The sequence below is a fragment of the Myotis yumanensis genome, unplaced genomic scaffold (genome assembly GCF_028538775.1).
Source record: "Myotis yumanensis isolate MYYU_CA2020_CCGP unplaced genomic scaffold, mMyoYum1.0.hap1 SCAF_2, whole genome shotgun sequence".
NCBI classification, from domain to species: Eukaryota; Metazoa; Chordata; class Mammalia; order Chiroptera; family Vespertilionidae; genus Myotis; species Myotis yumanensis.
This window is the reverse complement of record NW_027223753.1, coordinates 78,453,590-78,477,689: the sequence shown is the minus strand read 5'-3', so window position 1 is coordinate 78,477,689 and position 24,100 is coordinate 78,453,590. Positions and strand designations below refer to the sequence as shown.

Below are 24,100 nucleotides of genomic sequence, written 5' to 3'. Positions count from 1 at the left end.
GAGATGCACATTCTCACTAGCTGGTTTGGCTCAGTGGATAGAGCGTCAGCCTGTGGACTGAAGGGCCCCGGGTTCAATTCTGGCCAAGGGCACATGCCCTGGTTGCGGCCTCAATCCCCTATAAGGGGCGTGCAGGAGGCAGCCTATCAATGATTCCCTCTCATCATTCATGTTTCTCTCTCTCTCCCTCTCCCTTCTTCTCTGAAATCAATAAAAATACATTACAAAAAAAAAAGCTTTAAAAAATAAATAAATGAGAAGCACATTCATTGGAGGTTTTGAGCAGAAGAATAAGATATGATTTACATATATATTTAATATGTTTTTATTGATTTCAGAGAGAGGAAGGGAGAAGGAGAAAGAGATAGAAACATCGATGAGTGAGTAACATCAATTGGCTGCTCCTGCATGCCCCCCATTGAGGATTGAGCCTGCAACCTAGGCATGTGCTTTGTTGGGGAATCAAACCATGACCTCCTCATCCATAGGACGATGCTCAACCAACTGAGCCACACTGACTGTACATGCTTTATATTTTTAAATGATGTACATAAAGAGCATCCTGGCTGTTGTGTGGACTAGAAGCCAAGAGACCAGTGAGGAAGCTACTGTAGGGGTCCTTGAAATAGGTGGTGATGGTTTGAATTGCAGTGGGAGTGGTGAGAGTGGTTAGATTTGGGGCATGTTTTGGTTGAGCTTTGGTTGAGGAAAAGAAGAAGAATTAAAGGTATTAATTCAGTTAAGGTTTTTTTTTGTGTGTGTGTGTGTTTTCTTTTGCTAAGCAACTAGGTAATTGGTTCAATTTGTGCTTCCCATTGGCCAAGTCTCCCTGGAATCTGGGAAATATATTCTCTGGATTATAGAGCAGAGCAGGGAAGTGGTTATGTCTAGTAAATGAGGTGACCAAAAAATGCAAAGGGAGAAGGGAGTTTACTAGATACCATCCTGCCATTTTGGCATTGAAAAACCGAGTTGAGAAAAATGAAAAAGGTTGAGAAGGAATGGCAGAGAGGAAGCATAGAATGAAAAATCAGAGAAGTGTGGAATTCTGAAGGGAAGGGAAGGGAAGAGACAATTTCAAGAAAGTGGAGTGAGTTAAGTGTGTCTTATGGCTGAGCAGTCAGGAAGGAAGAACATGTGTGTTGGGTTCAGTGGTATGGAGGTCACTGGCATCTTTGGACAGCCACATCAGTTAAGTTGTGATGGTGTTGGTGAAGGAATGAGAGAAGGGAGGGCAGACAACTGTTTTAAATACTTGATTGGGAGGAGGAGAGGAATGAAAAGTCAGTATCTAGCCAGGAAAAGGAGTAAGGGAAGGTTGTTTTATTTTTATTTATTTATTTATTTATTTTAAAATATATTTTACTGATTTTTTACAGAGATGAAGGGAGAGAGATAGAGAGTTAGAAACATCGATGAGAGAGAAACATCGATCAGCTGCCTCCTGCACATCTCCCACTGGGGATGTGCCCGCAACCCAAGTACATGCCCTTGACCGGAATCGAACCTGGGACCCTCCAGTCCGCAGGCCGACGCTCTATCCACCGAGCCAAACCGGTTTCGGCAAGGGAGGGCTGTTTTATTATTTTTCTTAGACTAACATAGTTTTGGACATGTTTAACTGCTGAAGAAGGACCCAATAGAGATGGGGAAATTTCAATACATAAGAAAGAAAATGGATAATCAATAGGGTAAATATTCTGGAAGGGAGGAGGGAATAGGAACTAGATAATAGCGGAGTTGGCTCTCGAAGACAGAGTTGGCTCCTGTGTGTCAAGAGGAAAGGGAGGAAGGATGCAGGTGGATTGGGTTTATATGGCTCAGAGATTGGAGCTGAAGAAGTTTTCCACAAAGCTGGTAGGTGGTAGAGTCAGCCTTCCAACTCCCACAGACGTCTGAGTGTCTGCCGTGTGCCAGACCCTGTGATAGATGTTTCTAGGGAATATAAAGAGGTATAAGATATGATCCAGACCCTGAAGGAACTCCTGGGCTATTGGGGAGACAGCCTAGTTCACAGGCCCCTGCAGGGCAGGGTGATAAGCGCTGCACTGTTGACATGTATGACATCGTTCAATTGTTAACATCTGGTGTTACTACCTAAGTTGGGATGGAAATACTGGGAAGTAGGGACGAAGAGCCAATTCTTCTGGAGAAGAGGGAGAGGGGTGTTTGTTTGTACAGTTTATAAAATTCTCGTTGGATAGTCTGATATTCTGGTAAGTCCCTGAGGGAAAATGTCATATAACAAGCTGTGTTGCCACTGAGAATCAGTGTTCTCCTCCTTTTGAAGGATTTACAGGGTTTCCTTTTGAAGGGAAAAATAATTGAAACTCCAATACTGAGCTACTTTAAAATTACTTTTATTATAGTCTCACTTAAACTTATGCAAACATAATGCAAGGTACAAGCAAATTTAGACATATCTTTTAAATGAGAACATCAGAATCTATACTAATAATAGGGTAATATACTAATTAGATCAGATAGACTGGATGTCTTCTGGACATCCTTCTGGACAAAGCCACAGTGGCAGGGGCCGTGGCAGAGGTGGTTAGGGGTCATCAGGCCGGTAGGGGAGAGCAGTTAGGGGCGATCAGGCAGGCAGGCAGAGGTGGTTAGGGATGATCAGGCAGACAGGGGAGCAGTTTGGGGCATCAGGCAGGCAGGCAGAGTGGTTAGGAGCAATCAGGCAGGCAGGCAGAATGGTTAGGGGCGATCAGGCAGGCAGGCAGAGGGGTTAGGGACGATCAGGCAGGCAGGCAGAGGGGTTAGGGGCGATCAGACAGGCAGGCAGGTGAGCGGTTAGGAGCCAGTGGTCCTTGATTGGAGAGGGTGGAGGCCGGGCTGAGGGACCCCTCCACCCAATGCATGAATTTTGTGCACTGGGCCTCTAGTAAATATATAAGCTGGATATTAACTAAAATTATAGACCAGCAAAATTTAAGTTAACATTAATGTGATGGATGATGTTTAGTTTCCACTAAATCACTTTTTACAGTTAGGCTGAGTTTGGTGTGTTCCAATAACAAGGGGTAATTCAATGATCTGGCAACTCTTCTATGTTGGAATCACTAAGAATCTTGACGTGTACAGCTTTCACTGGGTCCAGATACTTCCATAGCTTTTTCATCTGCCTGTGACAATGAGAGCATTCTTATCTGGCAAAGCAGTGAGGACTTGAAGAAGTATGAACATTGAAATGGAATAGAAATGGTGTTTTCCTTGAGATGGTTCAAAGTATGCTTTTATTAATATTACTAAACAAACATAAAATGGATAAAAACCTTGTGATGGCGGGCTCTTGGGCTCCCAAGAGTACACCTTTGCACCCAGTTTGAAAAGTACTGTGCTAGCTGGGTGTCAGAGTGCTGTGAGAGCCGATGGGCTGGGCACTGTTCCAGACAGAGGAACAAGACAAGGAAGGCTTTCTGAATATGAGATGCTTAAGGATGAAGACTGTAAAATTCTGGTCTCTTTTTAACCGTACTTATGGCTTATTGTTTGATTTGGGACTTCTCTTTAATCATCCGGTGCCAGGTTTTCCTGTCAGTCCTCTGATGTCCTATGTGGTTGGCAAAGGAGTAGGAAGGTGATGCCCGTCACTAGTAATATATTTGTGAAAAGCCAAGGTTTCTGAAAGTGGATTTATAATAAAACTTTGTAAGATAATACTATACCAGGAAACAGGTTGTCTAGCTATAGATTATTGATTTCTTTGAAAATTTTCAAACTTTTATACATTTCAAACCAGCATGCTTTGTTAAAAAGGCTTTTTGAATTATGAGAGATACACCATCTTGAGTTTATTAATAATTTAAGTCAACAGCATCCAACAAAGATTTTATTTTTGGATCATGTGTAGAGATCATAGTCTGAGCTGGAATAAACAGAGTATTGGCCTAAATATAAGATGTTATTTAGAACACTCTTGAGACATTATGATGTAATTGTGTACTGAAGCAGAGAAATGTTAGTATGCGTTTTGTTAAATATTTATTTTAGTGTATAGCATTGTGCCAGGAATGATAAAAAGCAAACTTTTATACCCAAGGTACTTTCCCCCTCATCACCTTCCTTCCCATCTATGGCTGAGTGAGGCCTGAGAAACCCAAGGTCAGTAGTGCACCAACTCAGCTTCAATCCAGGTGGTCTGCCAGTCCTTCTTGGACCTCAGAACCCCAGCATCTGCATTTAGAAGCATCCAAGATCAATTTAAACTTTCAGCTAATAGTACACATTACCTCTTTCCTTCCATCAATAGGTATTCTCCTCTCACCTCCCCACCCCACCATCATGAAACTAATTTCTGGGGGTTGCATCGTTTGGGGACTTTTATTTCTGCATGCCTACCTGTACTTCAGAAACAGCTATTCTGTTCTCCAATTATACTTTACTAGAGGACCACGTGCACTGGTAGGGTCCCTAGCGGCTGCCTGCCAGGGCCTCCCTCCCTTCCCCCGGCTGGCCTGCTCCCTGGTTAAACTCCCGGAAGAACTCTGGTTGAGGGGACAATTTGCATACTGCCCTTTTATTATATAGGATATTTGCATACCTGTTTTTACTTTTCATGGTATTTTCATGTATTTACCCTCATGAAGGACTCTCTATTTCTGTAAGAGTAGGCTTGGCAAGTGGTATTGTCCCATTTTATAATTGAAAATGTTGTAGCTGGAGACATTAATGACTTGCCCAAGATGCTGAAGAAAACTTTAGAGTTTATACTTCAATCTTAATTGTTAGAATCCAGTTCCCTTCACTATTCATTGTAATGCTTTATTTCTTAGAGAAAATTTTAAAGAAAGGTATAAAATCTAGTGACAGACAACAAGCAACTTTAGAGTAAATATATATGTATATATGTATATTATTTTGGGTGGATCTCTTAGGAGCTTTGTCTAAATGTTGTAGCCCTTTTTGCCTTGTCCAGCTAATAGATGAGAACACCTATAAAGAAAGCCCTTTGGGCTCTAACTGTTGTGGCTCAGTTGGTGGAGCATTGTCCTATGTACCGAAAAGTTGCTGGTTTGATTCCCAGTCAGGACACATGCCCAGGTTGCAGGTTCAATCCTCCTTTGGGGTGCATTTGGAAGGCAGCCAATTGAAGTTTCTCTCTCACATCGATGTTTTTCTCTCTCTCCCTCTCCCTTCCTCTCTCTTTCAAATCAATAAAAACTTTTTTTTTTAAAAAAGAATGCTTTTTGGTACATTGGAAAATATGCACCTGAAAGGGGTCTAGGAGAAACCTCTTTTTGGGAAGGTCCCACTGTACATAATTCATAGGCTCTCAGAGCTGGAAGAGATAATACAAGTCATCTGGCTCACCGGGTGTTTGATGTTAAATTCTTGGTTAGATCTCTTTTGAATCCTTGAGGGCTGTGGAAGGATTTTGAGGAACAGTGTTTATTATACTAGTACATGGCACTTCATGGCCTAAAGAATGTTATGTTCTATCAAACTAATGAAGTGAAATGTTGACAATCTAAAAGACAAGTTTTTTGTTTCTTTCTTTGGGCATCAGGATATTTGAGATGTTCTATTTGAAACATTTCCTGTAGATTTTGTTAGCTGTTTTGAAAATTACATATTTAGACATTTGTTTAATGCTATTGTTTATTGGAATATAATTTTTTTTAATGCGACTAAATGATGATTGTTTTTCCTTTTCTCCTTCTGTGTTCCTCTGTGTTTATTTATAAGCTAGATGCCAGTCTCTTCTGGAATTGTTTGGTTTGTGTAACATGCACAGGGGTTCATGGGTATGTTTTCAGTATTTTTGTGCTTTAGCCAGAGATTTTGAAGAAGAGAGGGAGAGTTCAAGATTAAATTTTTAGTGCAAGCTAATAGAAGACATATCATCAACCTAAGGTACTTGAAAATTTAATAAGAAGCAATAACTAGAGTTGGTTGTTTTCCCTCTTTGCCTTAGAATAGAAATGCAGGCCCCTAGTGATGGAGTGTAAGTGCCTGCAGTAGAGCATTACTTAGCAACCGGTACTTACAAATCTCTTTCTAGAACCAGTGTTTCTTAGCATTTAACAACAGAGTAAATGGAATGTATATAATTACACCCTATCATTGGTTGTATACAGCTCTAACCTCTGTCCTAAAATCATGGGTCATGTAATATTGTGGCCAGGAAAGTACTTGTGGGAAGCTTAAAAATTCATTGGTTTTATATATTGTGGTTGCAGTGTACCTAAGAACATTATATTAGCAAATAGTACATTCATTGTGAACTCTTGGGAAAGCTTAGATACAATTTTATAAATTTTCAATACAAGTGGAAATTAATTTAAAAATATTTTTTGTAATTCTTCAGCTTTTCCTTGCATGAATTTAGCATAATTTATTTATGTGTTCTTCTATTTTGGATATTTAGGTTATTTTCCAGTGGGGTGTTTTTTCCTGTGATGAGCATCATAGAAAAAGCTTGACTCCTTGGAGAAGGGAGTTATTAACTACTAGAAGAGATGCAAATATGGTTTAAATGGTTTGCCCTAGTCATTGATTCATTAGTACATTGTAACAGTAATTTCAGTCAGATAAATACATGATTATTTTTCTGAAATACAATCATGATCTGAGTTTTAATTTCAGATGGAGAAAATGAATAAAGATGGTCAATGAAAGAATTAGGTTTCATAATTATGTCATCAGTATTCTAACCATATAATTTATTTAGTAGTTAAGTTTTTATAAAAGGTTGGTGCAACAATAATATTTTTAATGTAGCAGGTTGATACATAGATGTGTAATTTTGAAAGATCCAAGTTCAATTATAAATAACTAGAGGCCCATTGCATGGATTTGTGCACCAGTGGGGTCCCTCGACCTGGCCTGCGGGGATCAGTGGACCTCCGCACTGCCGCAGCCCGGCCTTACCCGCCAGCTCGTTGGGCTCCAGCCCGCTGTCCGCATTGATCGTGGCAGGTGGCCGTTGGGCTCCAGCTCGCTGTCCGCATTGATCGTGGCAGGTGGCTGGGGAGGAGCCTGAGCAGGGCTGGGCACCACACTGCTTCCATGCATCCTGGTCCCACTGTGCCTGCTGCTGCTCGGGTGCGCAGGGGGAGTGTCCGCTGGAGGGGCTTGCACCGCTGCAGCTGTGCTCACTAGCCGTGAGCCCAGAGTCTGGCACCAGTCTGTTAGCTGAGTGGCATTCCCACTGTGGGAGTGCACTGACCACTAGAGAGCAGCTCCTGCGTTGAGCGCCTGCCCCCTGGTGGTCAGTGCGCATCATAGCTACCAGCCGGTCGACTGGTCAACTGGTTGTCTGGTTGTCTAGTCGCTTATGCTTTTATATATATAGATGATCACTTTGTAAGAGTCATTAATTCATTGAGTAGCTTATGTATTTTGGGGGTGTTTTTTTCAAATATTTGAGTTTGATTTTTCCCCCATCATGCTTATATCAAAGAGCTGGCCAATTATGAGCAAATTACTAGATATTGAGAAGCCAACTTACAGATTTCTTAAGAGCATTATCTTCTGAAACTATGGCCTTCAATTTCCTGTGGGCATGTGGGGTTGGTTTGAGAGGGAGCCGAGAGGAGTTAGAGATTTCCATAATGCTATATCAGTCCCTCGCCTACCTTCTTAGTCTGACTCACATCTCCATCCACTGCCTAAGATTCAGGTGCAATAGGCAATGAGTAGATCAAATTGTCCTTGGTATTCTTACTGTTCCCTTCTCACCTCTCCCGCCCCTCCCCTCCCCCTCTGGGTTTCTGTTTTCCTATTAAATTCTTCCTTAACCAGGTTGTACTCAAACCTCCTCACTGTAGCATTCACCAAGGCCCATAGTTGTCTCCCAAATTGTCTTTTACATGATCTTTTCCAGGTGTATTTGCTGTTAAGGGTGTTCCGGATAAGTCATTGACTTAATTTCATTTTGTTTCTGTTTGGCTAGCTCAGCACAAGGGTCACAGTTCTATTTCTGGGCAAACTTTGAGGGAGAGGACCACTGGGTAAAAATTAAACTGGGAAGTCAAATAAGTTTTAAAAAAAAAGAAAGAAAGAAGGCTTTCCCCTATCTATGGTGGGTAAAATGTGAGCCTACAGGAATTTGCTGCCTTGAATAAACCCAGTTTTCTTAGGATGAAGTCATACCAAATTGCCTGTCTCTGCGTTCTTTCCAAAGTGATAGGTCTTAGCATTCACACTTGTGATAACTTATGTTTTCTGAGTACAAGAGCCCCAGGACTGCCAAGTAAGGAAGAAGAGAGACATTGGTGGTTTTGTAACCTTTGTGCTACTGTAATGCGGCAGGTAATGGTCTGTCTTTTCTCTTCTTAACTTCCAGTGTCTGAAACAGTACATGCAGCTGGCAATCCGAGACGGATGTGGGTCTCCCATCACTTGCCCTGACATGGTGTGCCTGAACCACGGGATCCTGCAGGAAGCTGAGGTATGGATGAGTGCCATGATCTTCCCCGCTTTCCTCTTGACATTATTTCCTAGGATCTTTACTCTATGTACTTCCCTAACAGAGAGTCTAGAAACAAAAGACAGATGAATTTTTTAAAGCAATACTTTATTGCTACTCACCTTTGGATTCTTTGTACAAACTTTTAAAGCTGCTATTTACCTCAATTCTATTTATAAAGGCTCTCTGAACAGGTAGGCAAAGGTGAAGAAATCAAATTTACCAAATGTGAGGTTCGGAGGCTGAATAGTGAGTGGTCTTGTGATCTTTCATACTTTGAAGATAATCAGACAGCAGGTTAGCCACAGTTACAGACAATAAACTAGAAGGTAGCCTGAGTTGAGCTATTTTTGAAGAGCAGAGAAAGGCCTTTCATTTAATATTTATCAGGCATCAGAAATGTCTTTCTTTTTTCCGTGAGTTCCTCCACCATTTTTTAAAGACTGTGATATATCCCTTCCCTTTGTTTCTTCAGTCCCTGATCAATAACTTGCCCTTAAATCTGCCTTTAATCTTCAGAGCCTGTTCACTGTAAGTGAGAAGATAACCAGCTCTTGTCCATTTGTAGGGAGTTGGTAAGCGTCTCAAAGAAGTCCCAAGAAACCCATGAAATAAGTTATTCATTCAGCAAACACGGCACACCTGCTGTTCATTAGGGACTCTTCCGGTGCTTTCATAGCCAGTATACTTACTATCTAATCTTTTCAACAAACTGATAAAACTTAGGCCCAGAGGGTTTAAGTAATTTGCCCAAAAGTGCATACATATCTAAAAAAGTAGAAGAGCTAGAAATCTAATGCAGTTCTTCTGACCACCACAATTATAGGGCTCTAAGAGTAGAACCAGGTAGATAATGGAATATATGATAAAGGACTTGATCATTGGAAGCTGAATAGTGCATGCATGTGTGTAGCTATATATGTATATATGAGTGGATGTGTATGTGAGTGTGTATATGTGCATGTGTGTATATAAATGTTTTGTTTACAAATACATATACTCTTACATATAATTTTTTGCTTTGTAAGAAAAGCAGTCAGAAAAATGTTATAGGCCACTTCTAATCAGTTTACCTCTGGAGGTCCTGTGTTCAGCTTATGGAATATCAGCAAAATGGGACAAGCGAGGTTGAAGTGTTTTTTAGGGAAGAATCAAAAGAATACATAATGATTTAGAAGTGATTCATTTTAAGAAAATCATGAATTAATTGTTTTTTTAAAGTAAAAATGTAATATTGAATATGTACAACTCTAGTGAGAAATACTGCTTACTTTTGTGTGAGTAATGGGCAGAACAAAGTTAAAGTGGGGAAAGATTAGGTTAGACACCAAGAGTACTAGTCATCTATGCAACCTGCAAATAGTTTTTAAAATGAGATCCAGGTATTCCGGATCGTCTTTCTATGCATAATCCTTCCAAGAAAGATGCTTCCTTCTTGACTTCTCTGATGTTTGATCAGTAGTGAACAAGTGTTTATTAAGCGTGCACAGTGTGCCTGGTACACGCCAGGACAGAGAGGTAAATGAGAGAGGCCCAATGCTGTTTATGCTCATGGTAGCTCCTGACCCAGCAGAGAGATGTTAAATTGACTATAAAAATGAAAAGCATGACATGGAGCAGGCAGCAAGAGCTGTGTTTCGTATGAAATTTTACTTAATTCATGTATGCAAAATCTACTAAATATAAGTGAAATGAATGGTTTGGTGAAGCTTCAAAACAAGCCTTTGAAATGAATCACAGTCTTATATTCTACACCTGTGCTGTCTGATCCAGTAGCCACTGGCTTCATGTGGCTATTTACAATGAAATTAATTAAAATTAGATAACATAAAAAATTCATTCTTTTGGTTGTACTAATCACATTCCAAGAGCTCAGTAGCCACATGTGGCTCGTGACTACCAGATTGGATAGCAAAGGACAGAACATTTCCATCATAGCAGAAAGTTCAATTGCATAGTGTTGGTCTAGATTTTTATATGACTAGTAAACACGAGCCATCAACACTTTGGATATCAAATGTCAGGGCTAATGTGAGCAAAGGCCATCATTTATCTCACAGTTCTCTGGAACAAAGCTTAGTAACTTTTCTGATTTTCTTAGTATAGACATTTTCTTCCACATTTCCCTGCGGTTGTCTTCTACTTTTTAATTCTTACCCTTTCCCCACTGGACCCATTCTCATTCACGCTTTCCTAGTTCTGATTCCATTTACCCAGTTTTACTCTAAAGACAATTTTACTTTAGGCTGTGTTAAAACCAAACAAACCCATGGTGGCTCTTAAAAATTATAAAAGGGTATTTGAAAAAATAAAACAAAAACATTGCAAATGAAGATATGGTATTTATTAAATTCTCTAAAGTCCGTTTCCCATTCGATTAGTAAAGTGGACCTGAAGGTGTGAATTGACCTTTCTATACGTATTGGTCTTGATAAGAGCATGGCTGAAGATGGGCAGGAATGTGCGGTAATCATGTTCTTAACTAACTTGCTACAATTGTATTTTCAGAGTAAAAATAGAGTGATGGTGGTGATTGTCTTTGATTTTGAATTGAGAAAGGAATAGATTATGTTGGAGATATTGGTAGCTTCATTAGTTTATATGGGAATACTCCTTTCAAAGCAAATAACACCTGCATACATGAACTTGGACTGTAGTGCCTTCCTTTCTGATTTCCTTTACATCAAGCTTTCCTCATATATAGTTATTATTATACTAGAGACCCAGTACACAAATTCGTGCACCAGTAGGGTCCCTTGGCCTGGCCTGTGGGATTGGGCTAAAACCGGCTCTCCAACATCCCCCAAAGGGTCCCAGATTGTGAGAGGGTGCAGGCCAGGCCTAGGGACCCCACCGGTGCACGGATTGGGGTCGGGGAGGGATGCAGGAGGTTGGCCAGCCAGGAAGGGACTGCGGGAGGGATCCAGGGCGTGTCTGGCCCATCTTGCTCAGTCCTGATTGGCCGGACCCCAGCAGCAAGCTAACCTACCAGTTGGAGCGTCTTCCCCCTGGTGGTCAGTGCACGTCATAGCAAGTGGTTGAGCAGCCTTGGCATATCATTAGCATATTACACTTTGATTGCTTGAACAGATGACCGGACACTTAGCATATTAGGCTTTTATTATATAGGATAGAGCTCTTAATATAAATACTATTGAATACATCACAAGGGGGCATATTCACATTATGCTTGACTGGATTGTACCTCCATGTTCTGCCTTTAAAAAATGTTGAATTTTTCAGGTAATACATAAATATACTTTGCTTGTTAAAAATAATCTGGCTAAGGCTTAAGTTCCCTTTGTCCTGCTATTTATATTACAAGACATGGTTCTTTATTATTTATTGTCTTAGAAAATGCTTGTAAATATAACATTTCTTCATCTTCAAAAGACACAAGAAATTTAAGTTCTTTCCTTCAAATGCTTCACTGCATGGATCTAGTTCACACCCTTGGCTGTGCTCTGTCTGCCTCCTGCAGGCTACCTGCCTTCTTAATGCTTTCAAATTGGCTCAGCTGGGGCTCTGCCTCATTTATCAGAAACAGCTTCATCAGCAAAGTGTTGAATGCCCAGTTGCAGAACTCCTTGCTTATGTAGGAAATGGTAGAAAAGGCAGCTTCCTCTTCAATGTCATGGAAGCTGTGGAGAGGTCCTGTCACTGGAGAGCTCGTGCCCCTGGAGCTGCTCCTCGGGATCCAGGGAAAAGTAAGGCCTGCCTTCCTTGTGTCATCTGGTCCTTTCAGCTGTTGCTCTGCAGGGCATTTCTGATGTACTTGATGCAGGGTTCTTGTCCAACGTGGAATTATGAAAGGCAGGACACAGATTGTTCTGACAGCATCACTGCATTCAGGCAAGGCCTTTGCTCGAAGTCAGTAGCCTTGGGAATGAGGCAATGACTACTTTAAGCAGGTCCCTTACAGTCTTAGGAAAGGAACGTATCATCACTTGCTGGGAGAGCGTGGGCCATGGGTCTGGACCAGGGGTCCTCAAACTATGACCCGCGGGCCACATGCAAATACAAATATTATATTTGTTCCCATTTTGTTTTTTTACTTCAAAATAAGATATGTGCAGTGTGCACAGGAATTTGTTCATAGTTTTTTTTTAAACTATAGTCCGGCCCTCCAATGGTCTGAGGGACAGTGAACTGGCCCCCTGTTTAAAAAGTTTGAGGACCCCTGGTCTGGACCATGTAAATTTGAGTGGTGAGTACCTACCATGACATGGTCTGAAGGACGGAACCTCTCCTCACTGTCAGCCGGCAGTGGATGCCCAGGAACAGCTTCTCACCCACCAACCCTCCTTTCAAGCTCAGGGCACTGAGTGACTAGCCTGCCTTTTACTGCTGGTGCACAGCAGGCACCAGAGGAAGGAAAGCTGCTCTTGCCAAGAATGGGGGCTCCAGAATTCTGTAGGATGGGACTTAGGGTGGGGCACTCTGGAAGACTAGGATAGGGGATGGGTGGGTTGGGGGTGCAATACTAGGGAATTTGAAGCTACATTTGTAAAATAAAGACAGTTTTTACTCATACATACTGCATGCTCATTGAGGGTGGCTCCTGGAATTTGAAATCCAAATGGTCCCCCCAAATCACCCATTGGCACTGCCTGCACTTGCCATCTCTTATTATTACAGTGTAGAGCTGGGGTGGAGGGAAGAGGAGGGTGCCCAGGCAAGTGGCCATATCCCTGTTACTGAGGTTCAGGATCTGAAGAGGATGGGGTTGGGTCTGTCCATAATAATTACCTTTGGCTGCAGTACACGTTGGCTGGAGAAGAGTAAAACTTTGAAGTGGAGAAGGATAGAGGATCTGCAATGCCAGAATCAATAGATAGCTTTGAGGTTCTTAACTGAAATTTGTTCTAGAACATTTAAAAAATTTTGTTTAAAAACTATTGCCCTGACTGGTTTGGCTTAGTGGATAGAGTGTCGGCCTGCGGACTGAAGGATCTCGGTTTCGATTCCGGCCAAGGGCATGTACCTTGGTTGCGGGCACATCCCCAGTTGGGGGTATGCAAGAGGCAGCTGATCGATGTTTCTCTCTCATCGATGTTTCTAGCTCTCTATCCCTCTCCCTTCTTCTCTGTAAAAAATCAATAAAATATATTTAAAAAACACACAAACAAACAAAAAAACTGCATATAAGTGGAGAACAGTATTTCTAAGCTTCTTCTTTAACTAAGGGCAAATGTAAGAAGACTAGGCAGCAGTGGATCGAACGTGTCCCATGGATGTGCACATAGGCATGTCCCTTTTAGACTAGATGAGCTGAGGGGAAAGGCAGGCAATGTTGTGGGAAGCAGGACTGAGGCCTCTGCAGAAGGGGCAAAAAGAGCAGCAAACCCACCCTCTGCAGGAAACTGTGAAAAAAAATTCCTGGCCCTGGAATTCCAGGACTCCCCCATCCTCCCCTTTCCCAGTGGGCCCTGCCATCTGGCTCTCAATGATGCCCTCTTGTTTCTTCACCCAGGATTTGAAACGTAGTATGTAGGTAAGGAGGTGAGCTTCGTTTACTCGGGTGAATGGGTAAATGGGCCGTTTTTCTTTTTCTGTGAGGAAATAGTTATTTTCTGGGTTGAGATAGGAAACATTCTTAGTTTCTGTATTATTGTGATAAAACACTTATCCTTTAGACTAGTACTGTTTCTCTTGCCAGTATTTTTGCAAGTCATAACACCTCAAGATTTGTAATGATCTACAAGAGGTCCATTCCATCTCAAGATATAGTGATCCGTTGTATTTCATATTCAACCTGGTTTTTTAATTTTTAAAATCAACTGTAGCAGAGGTATAATTTAAAGGGCCAAACCTAAGTAAAGTCTGGGCTTTTTTTTTACCTCCTTCTGGCTTTCCCTAGCTTCTGTGTTTTAACCATTTCATTAAAAGAAAATATATGTTGTATTTACAATATTTCTTCCTTATAGCAGAATTCTAATGAACAAATAGAGATGGATATAGAAAATCATCATTAAGCAAATAAGCACAGTAATAATTATAGTAGGTAAGAGTTTTTGATAGATACAAAATTAGTTGCCAGAGGTATGATGAGAAACATATTTGCAGAATCTCAAAATATCTATATATATAAAAGCCTAAGCAACTGGCCGACTGGCCAGTAGCTATGACGTGCACTGACCACCAGGGGGCAGACGTTCAATGCAGGAGCTGCTGAGCTGCAGTCACTTGGCAGCAGGGGTTCTCTGGTGACACACCCAGAACCAGAGAAGAGGGAGCTTGATTCCGGGGTGCATCACCTTGAGAACTGCCCTCTCGCAATCCAGCACCCCTCGGGGGATGTTGGGGAGTCAGTTTTGGCCTGATCCCCGCAGGCCAGGATGAGGGCCTCTAGTCTCCCTATAATATTACAAAGAGTGGAGCAACCTGGCAGATACTACCTTGACCAAGTTAGAAAGTTAATATCACCAGTAATGAGACAGGTTGTCCTCATTTACCTCCTGATGGCCCAATATTACTTCTGTGATGTTCTTGCCAAAAATGCATAATCTTGACTTAATCATGAGAAAACATCAGACGAAGCCAAATTGGAGAGCAGTGTACAAAATAACTGGCCTGGACTCTTTAAACATGTCAAGGTCATGAAAGACAAATACAGACTGAGGAACTGCCCCAGATTAGAGAAGGCTGAGGAGACAAGGGAACCGAATGCAAGGTGATGTCCTAAATTGGATCTGGACTGAAAAAAAAAAAGACATTGTGGGTCAGTTTGTGAAATTTGAATAAGGCCTACAGATTGTTTAATTATTTTGTGTCAATGAAAATTTTATTATTTTAATAATTAACTATGATTATGTAAGGTGTTACTAGTAACATTAGGAGAAGTTGGGGGAATGGGTCTTTAGGAACTTTATATAATTGTCGCAACTTTTTGTGAGCCTAAAATTATTTCAAAATAAAGTTAAAAAGGAATGTCCTGGTATGATTTTTGAGTGATTTGGAATTTCTTGGTTGGCAGGAAAAGGATAATTCTATACCATAAGATACCTTTTATAATCTCTTATTCTCTAGGATTTTCATTTTCACAATTAATTTTAGAGGCATTGTGATTCCTTAAAAAAAATTTTTTTTGAAAGGAGTAGCCCACCCTAGCTGGTTTGGCTCAGTGGATAGAGCATCGGCCTGCGGACTGAAGGTTCGATTCCAGTCAAGGGCACATGCCCGGTTGTGAGCTCGATCTCCAGTAGAGGGCGTGCAGGAGGCAGCTGATCAATGATTCTCTCTTTTATCATTGATGCTTCTGTCTCTCCCTCTCCCTTTCTCTCTGAAATCAATAAAAAATATATTTTTTAAAAAAGGAGTAGCCCTTTAACCTATTGCCTGATGGAGCCTTCAGTAACCATACTAAAACATTTATTTCAGTTTTATAATTGTGACAGACCTTGAGCAATAGCGACTTAGTTCCAAATGGCAAGGGAATGGGAATTCAATACTTTGGATCATCTTTTAATCTTTTAAAAATCTAAACCAGCTTTCTCTCATCTAAAGCCAAAAGTGTGATAGAAACATTTCAGAAAATTAGCTCTTATCTGTGAAATACAACAAATGATAAGATCAAGGAGTAGATCTTTCTTAAAACTTTATTGCCCTCCCCCCCTCAGTAGTTAAAGTCCTTTGAGGACAGCTTCTATGTCGGCCTGTTCATTTGTATCCCCAGGCTTCCAGCCATAATAGACTGTCAACAAGTCCCTGGAGAAGATGCAAGTCTAAGTGGCAGAGGTGGGGAGAGAATGGTGTATGTTGGGGCTTCTCTTTACTCCAGAAGTATCAAACATAGTGAAAAGTGATAGACCTGACTTTGTGTGATCACAGAGTTCAATAGAAAAATTGATTTACCTTATTAAGGCTTAATTCCATACAAACCTCGAACCTAAAAAATAATAAATAGGAGATTCAAAGTAGAGTGAAAGACAAAAAATATTAGAGACCTCTGACTTTCCTGCTGGCAGTAATATGTCCTCTGGTGAAATTTGTCTTTCTAAGTTAACATTAAACATCCAGCTCTACTGTTGTTGACTTTTTACTGCATTGCTTTCAGTCATTGTTCACAGTAGCTTTCCTTCTGTATTTAAAATATTTATCTCCTCCTATTTGCTTTGTTTTTTTATAAACTGTTATTGACTTAGCTGTTATATAAATTGCTTGTCATTGAAAAAATAAGCATTTTTAAGGGTTGATTTTGAGGAGTTTGAAGAAAGTCTTCATCAGTCCAGAAACAGCTATAGAAGGTGTAAGGAAAGTATAGAACTGTCCCATAGAATCAGAAACCTCAAATCACTTAAAGGGGGGAGGGGTTTAAAAATAGATTTATAGAATATCACTGAGGTCTCTTGGGCCCACATGATATCATCTCCCAAGTTACCTTGGCCCAAAAGTTAAAGTAGTATTAGATTATTTGTCCTCCACCTAAAATGAATCATTGACTAAGTCAGTAACTAAACTCTGATCCCCTAATGCCTCCCACGCTTGCAACTTGCTTGCAACTTCTGTCTCCAAATGCATTTTATTTGAGGTACCTTTGTCTTTTAGGAAAGAAGTCCAGATAGTATTATAACAGCTGAAACAAAACTGGCTTTCAGTAGAATTAACATGTAAACATACTTTAACAAAATATATGGTAAAAGACTCATAAAATTAACCATAATTTTTTAGTGATTGCTAAGGAGGTTTTAAAGTGCCAGGTGAAAATGCAACATTCTCTCCCCGCCCCCCCTCACAAATGGAGCAAAAGTTTATAATGAAATTAAATTTATGTTTTACTTTGCTCTACTTAAAATGGAGAAGACAGAACTTACCTGTTTTGTGGCTCTTCATATATTTAACTGAAGTTGATTCATTTACAAAATAAATGAATGTGTTGTTTATTTTTGTGAGGAGGAGAATTCGACTTTGAATGCCTTCTAAAATGTATTATATTTGTTAAGTACAATTTTAGCTGCCTCATTTTTTTACTCCGGTTTTCTCAAAGCACACTTCTTTCCGTTAGTTGCAAGACCTTTCACCAACATATGTTTTAACCAAAAATATGCAGTACTTTAGAGTCAAAATTGCCAAGGTGTGTCCTGTATCAAATTCTTAGATTTTTTTCAGTTATACATATTTTAAGCCATATCAAAATATTTACATGTTGACATCAATGGTATTGCTATTTTTTAGAATGCCACATTAAGAGCAATTAGCTTTGCCTGCATCTGACTTTGAAATGCAACTTAAAAGTAACTAATCTGCAGTGCTATTTGGTTAGCTATGAATCCTTATTTATGAACCTTTGGTCCACATTGCTATCAGAAATGGAAATGGGAGCCTAGACACAAGCAACATCTTCGGCCTTTCTTTTCTACCAGGGCATGGAGGGCGATGCACGATAATCAAGGGCCTCTTGAAACGATTTTTGTCAGGAGAAGTGATTTGTACGTTGCTTAGAAGGTACTATTCCTTAGGCAACAAATGAAGTTTTCATACTTCCTGACTCACTATCTATCTGACTTTAGTATTTAAGGATTCTAAAGCTAGAACTATAATCTTTTAAAAATTTCTTAAATGAATCTAAAGAGAAAAAGAGCATCTTTCACATATGCACACAAATAATTCGGGAAGTCGAAAGATTTCATTGTTTGGTCTTAGTAGCTGCTGATTGAAGAATGGAAGGTGATCAATCAGTTCTGTAACTAGTGCCTTGAGCGACTCCTAGCCCTGGCAGATGGTTGGGGATGACTCAGGGATTGCTGCTTGTGTTGCTGCGCCAAAGACATTTGCAAACTAATTTGTAGAGAGATAATACAGTAAGCCAAACAAGGAGGAATTATAAGGCTGGTAACTTGGGCCTCTGCGATGACTGAAATCTCATCTTTATCATGTGTCTGGTTTCAGATTGCCTGTTTGGTACCTGTGGATCAGTTTCAGCTTTATCAGCGGTTAAAATTTGAACGAGGTATGTATGCCGTCTTCTTTTTAACCCGATGGTAAATGTGGTTTTACACCTGTCATCTTCCCACTAACCTGCATGGAAGGCTAAGGCAGCTGCGGGCTGTCAACAAAGCCACGAGGGTACATGGAAAGGGGAAAACTGTAACTGCAATACACAATTTCAACTTTCTCAGCCACAGCCAGAAAAAATACAGACTCGCAGGAAATAGAACTTTCCTTATATTGGTTTTTAAAGATATGTTTTTGTTGATTTTAGAGAGAGATGAAAGGGGCGGGGCTAATATGCATTTCACAGCCACATCCATCTTTACAGCAGGAATAACCGTCCCTACGTGAGGCACACATGAACAATCATTGGCCAAGACTCACTTTTCCCCAGAAAGCGCATGGATAGATGTCGACAGACTTTGCTTAGTGCCTGGGACTTTTGGATGCTCTTGTAGTGTTCATCCCTACTTGTGATTGGCTTATTTCTTCATTAGCTATGATAATGTATTCAGTCTGGTTACAGTCAAGTTGGGCGGGCTTTGTAGCCAAACTGTCTTTCATAGGTGCTCTTGCACATCTCTGCTTTGAGGCATTTTAGGAGGACCACATAGTTTTACTCATACATGGAATTTATTTTTTCTCACAAGTTCTAGGCAGGTGCCCCGTAAGAGATTCCCATGAATTGACAATTGATTTCATTATTCCTATTTTAGAGATACAGAAACTTACAATTGAAGAGATTGAAACTTGCCTAGGATCACATAGACTGTGTCTAAGCTTCCTCACCTATAAAACTTTTAAAAATTCTATAGTTTTTTTTATTGGGGTAAAATATGTCTAACATAAAATTTACTATTTCACCCATTTGTGTATTTATAAAAAGGCATTTTAGCTAATTAGTATATCCCTAAAATGTAAACAAGGAGGAATAATTATGTTAGAAAATAGACATTTTAAGTAAATTTAATTAATTCAGTGCTACACAATGAAGTTTACTTGATTGGGGTACTCTTTCTAAGTTGTACATGTGTCATTGTTACATAATATACTTCATATTCATCTCAAATGCAAGATTTATCAGCTAGGCAATTTTGAGGTCTTGGTTATAAAAATGATTGTTAGTTTTGTCCAGTTCTTATTGCATACCAAGTTCTTTCCTCCGTTTTTAGTTTGTCATCCCGTGTTTCTTTTTTTTTTTTTTTTAATACATTTTTATTGATTTCAGAGAGGTGGGGAGAGGGAGAGAGAGAGATAGAAACATCAGTGATGAAAGAGAATCATTGATTGGCTGCCTCCTGCATGCCCCTTACTGGGATCAAGCCCACAACCCAGGCATGTGTTCTAACCTGGAATCAAAGCTGACCTCCTGTTCATAGGTCAACGCTCAACCACTGAGCTATACCGCCAGGCATCATCCTGTGTTTTAACTGTCCTCTATTTCACTTTACACTTGACTAAGTCTTTGTGAGGAAAAAAATCTGTTGAATGGGTCCAAATCACTTCTGTTTATACAAAGCAGAGAAACACCATTTGGAATTGATCGGTTATTCTATGGATCCACTTTGCATCCATCCGTGACTTTCCATTGGCTATTGCTGTGTTTGTGCTTTCCCTTTCTGTGTCAGTCTTCCAATATTAGGGACTGAGTTTGGCATGTGCCAGTGATTACTGCTTTACTTTTTTTTTTTTTTTTTTTTTACTGCTTTACTCTCTACTGCTTCTCAAAACACATGTCTGATGATGAATGCTAGAATTTTGCTTCACTCTTGCTTCCAGAATCTACTTTTTCAAAAGAATTTTTTCAAAAATTGGGTTAAGATGATCCATCTCTAGTCCTTAAGGACCTTTTCTATTTTTGTGACCCTGTTTTACTTACTATAACTCCAAGTTCCTTTAGTTCCTTGATAGGTTAAGGTCTCTATTCTTGGCTAGTTATATTATTATATAGTGGTTAGAAACAAACATTTTAAGCGCCAGATTGTTCTTCTTTATAAAAAAGTGAAGTAAAATAAGGATTTGTTTTCCTTTAATCCTGCTGATCCTGTCCTATTCACTGAGATAGTCAATACCTACATTTTTATGTAGTGAGCACCTATTTTGCACTAAGTACCAAGTGCCGTTCCAGAGGCTGCTTTCATCTTTCCTTGAAAGCCCTCTTGTTCTCAGCATTTTTCACAAGCCTCCTTTCATTTTAGTCATAACATTTATGATATGGCTCTTCAGGTTTCACCTCACTCTTTTATTTGTCCTTGGTGAAATGCTCCCACCCCATCTTTTGTGCCTGAGCAGTAAGGTTTTGTCTTACCAGAGCTCCCTGTGTGGTTATTTGATGTCCTAGGGCTTTTTTTTTTTTTTTTTTTTTTTTTAAGACTGTGACACTTAATGACCTTATCATTAGTTCAGTGTTTTGTTTTTTTTAACACCTCCCATCTCTTATTAGTCATCTTCCTTTTTATAGTTTTTGATCACAAGCCTGTTCTTATTGTGTGTGTGTGGGAGGGTGTGTGTGTGTGTGTGTGTGTGTGTATGTGTATGAGCCTGCCTTTCTGGTGTTTTGTGGTAAGTGAATGATTAAGTCTAGGGTTTCCTTCCTAAGCTAGTCTGTGCTTTCTGGTGATAACACTTTCTCAGCTTCACGATTCCTCTACTTTTCCATCCAGTTCTTTCTTGTTGACCAGTTTTAAATCTAAAATAGCACCCTGTCGATGTTTCAGTTTTCTTTGGAAAATCTAAACTATCTGCAGGAAAGACATTTATCTGCATGTAGGATGAGATTTCTAAAGGGGTCTCGAAGGAGAGGCACACTGTTAAGTGCCACTTCCTGTGCACACTTCTATTTCCTCATCTATAAAATGGGGATAAAATGGAATGATTATCATGGGGCTGCTGTAGAGAATGAATAACTATTGTGTGTTGGTCACAGTGTGCATTCAGTAAATTATCACAGCTATTGTTATTGTTGTCGTTATTGATCACTGCCACCACTAAATCTTCCCTTTCCCCCAGTTTTCTGAACTAAAATAAGAAAGCATCTTCCAGAATCATACCTTGGGCTGAGTGTATAGTGTAATTAATAACTTTACTTCTGTTTTCTTTTCAACTTAGTCCCAATTTTTCCCAACATGTTTCCATGCTCGTCCTCCTAGATTCTAGAGAGTTGTATAGAAATTTGATAATCAGTGCTAATTCACTTACACCACCTTATCATATTCATTTTCTCCCTAAAGTATGCTGTTACTATAAGCATGAATCCCCTTTCTCTGACTTCTCCAAGAAGATCATGACTTACTGAGATGAAGCCTTCTAAGTTGCTGCTTTGAAGAGAAAATGTTCCCATGGTGATAGTGGGAATTAAAATCTATTTAGTAGCATGATTATAGTTAATGGTATTCTAGGAGTTAAAAAAGGCCTGACCCCATCATATACTCATTAACCCCATTACACAAACTCCTAACTTCTGTGGATACTAGGTAATCTAAAAAGTTGTTTCCAAGTTTGAAATTCTGTGGTTGTCTCCAACTATCTTGAGAGCAACCCCTGTGCTGATGGCTACCTCTGCTTGAGTGTATTTCCTGGAGCAGATGTTAATTCTGATCAGTTTAATTCAATTGCATTTTAACTATCTTCCGAAAACCTCTTTCTATGAGATATCAGAAAGCAAATTAACTTTGGCATAATTAAAAATGCAGTGGGTCATAAAAATTAAAAGTTTGATTTATTTCAGCTGGTAATTAAATTAGCTTGGGGGCATGGTGTTCCCCACAATAATAAAAACTCATGTGATGTCTTTATGGGCACAGCCTCACAAATGTAGAGGATGGCCGAGAAACCGCTCATGTGAGTTGAGAGAATATACTACAGAGTAAGAAACAAACTCTACATATGTGGTACAGTTCAGGTGGGAAAACCAAAGGGCCCTGAGTTCAATTTTTTGAGAAGTGAAAATGGTTATTGATGTCAGATATGGTCTTTAGGTCTCATGGCAGTTTTATTTTCTTAGAATGTTTCTACTTCCCAATAATTGTCAGAATACAGAAGTAGAAAGCAGTTTAAATAGCATTTCCTGCCTTGCAAAAATTGCATGAACAAGCAGAGTCTTAGGATCCAACAGTCATGGGGCTTTACTTCAGTAATCCATCGTCATTCTCCTAAGTGCACTCCAGTGCAAGTCTGTGAACTGTCCATCTCTGATGGTAAATATGTTACAATGAATCACTTTGAAATCATGTTCATTAAAATGTTTGGGGCACTGTTAGGGGCTGATTTATGCAGACTCCTGGTTTCTCTCTTTCTAGATTTCTGAACATTTCTCCATCTCAAAGCAACAAGAAGTGTTCATCACTACCAGTGCAGAAGAAATTAGTTGAATATTCATTAGTTCACTTTTTTTTTTTTTTTTGCCAACTCTGGAAAAGAAATTTGAAGGGGGAAGAAACTAGACCTTCAGTGTTTTGGATAGGGTGCATTTTGTTTCTCTGCATAATTACTATTTCCTAGGCCAAAAGCCAGGAGGTAGAATTGAATTTACCATAATAGTAATAAAGAATGTTTTATGTAATCCAGGTTTTATATAACCCAGTGTATCACCTTGGGTTATATGACTACTATAGCCTCATAATAGATCTCTCTGTTGCCACTTTGTGCTGTTAGCACCTATTCTTCCTAAGGTAGCCAGAGTAATCTTCTACAAATGGGGACCATATCATGGCCCCCCCTTCAATGGCTCCTCATCTTGCTTAGCCCTTATCATCATAATCGGTCATCAGGCCCTTGACTACTATTCCCAAGTAATCTCCTGTGACTCTCCCTCTGCTCACTTAGCTCCTTGTCAAGTTGGACTGCTTTATTACATATGTAAATCTCTTTTTTTTGCATTATTTGGGTAAAAGTTGGAAAGCTTTCAGATCAAAACCATGTGTAGGTTGGCTGCTTATTCATGGTTCTGTCATCAGACTTGAAAAGACCTATGATTTAAAATGGATGGTGAGTGGATATTTGATCTGGGAGTCCTTAGATCTAAGTTATACACCAGCCTACATTTCTTTGGGCTTAGTATTTGTGAAACAGTTATAAGAGTTTGGATGAAAATATAAATGGTATGGACATACAAGGTAAGACCTTGGAACGCCTGTGTGTCATTATCCCCTTGGTTTTCTAACCAGCCTGTCCCAAAATTTTAGGGATCTTAGACAGCCCATCTCACTTGGGGTCTGAGGATCTATGAATCATAGGTTTCCCATTTCTGATTATATTTGGCCCATCAGGCTCCAATCCCTGTCCCCCAGAATTAAATAAGAAAATATGTTTAAGGATGCTCTTTTTGATGAAAACCTATAATAAGCATAGATCCAATTGTTACATTTTCTAGGCAAGACATTAATGGTGACAGTGTTGACTGGACTTTTCCCTTCTGGTACTGAATTTGTAAAATTATTACCTTTAAAACCAAGCTCATACTTAATAGTTTCATTTTCTTTTTGCACCTCCCTTTGGGTTTCTTGCCTCCTGGGTGGAAATTTTCAAAAATCACAGTCCTGCCCTAACCGGTTTGGCTCAGTGGATAGAGCGTCAGCCTGCGGACTGAAGAGTCCCGGGTTCGATTCCGATTCCGGTCAAGGGCATGTACCTTGGTTATGGGCACATCCCCCAGTGGGGGGTGTGCAGGGGGCAGCTGATCGATGTTTCTCTCTCATCGATGTTTCTGACTCTCTGTCCCTCTCCCTTCCTCTCTGTGGAAAATCAATA

At 39.9% G+C, this 24,100-nt stretch overlaps 1 protein-coding gene across 3 annotated transcripts in view; it reads left to right on the top strand.

Moving 5' to 3' along the window:
* Positions 1 to 24,100, top strand: part of RNF144B (ring finger protein 144B) — a 191,906-nt gene that overhangs the window by 152,640 nt on the left and 15,166 nt on the right. For all 3 annotated transcript variants that reach the window (XM_070405659.1, XM_070405657.1, XM_070405658.1), the window contains 2 exons: positions 8,300 to 8,404; positions 18,311 to 18,371. In XM_070405659.1, the coding sequence (XP_070261760.1) occupies positions 8,300 to 8,404; positions 18,311 to 18,371 (166 nt within the window). The remainder of the gene's footprint in view (positions 1 to 8,299; positions 8,405 to 18,310; positions 18,372 to 24,100) is intronic.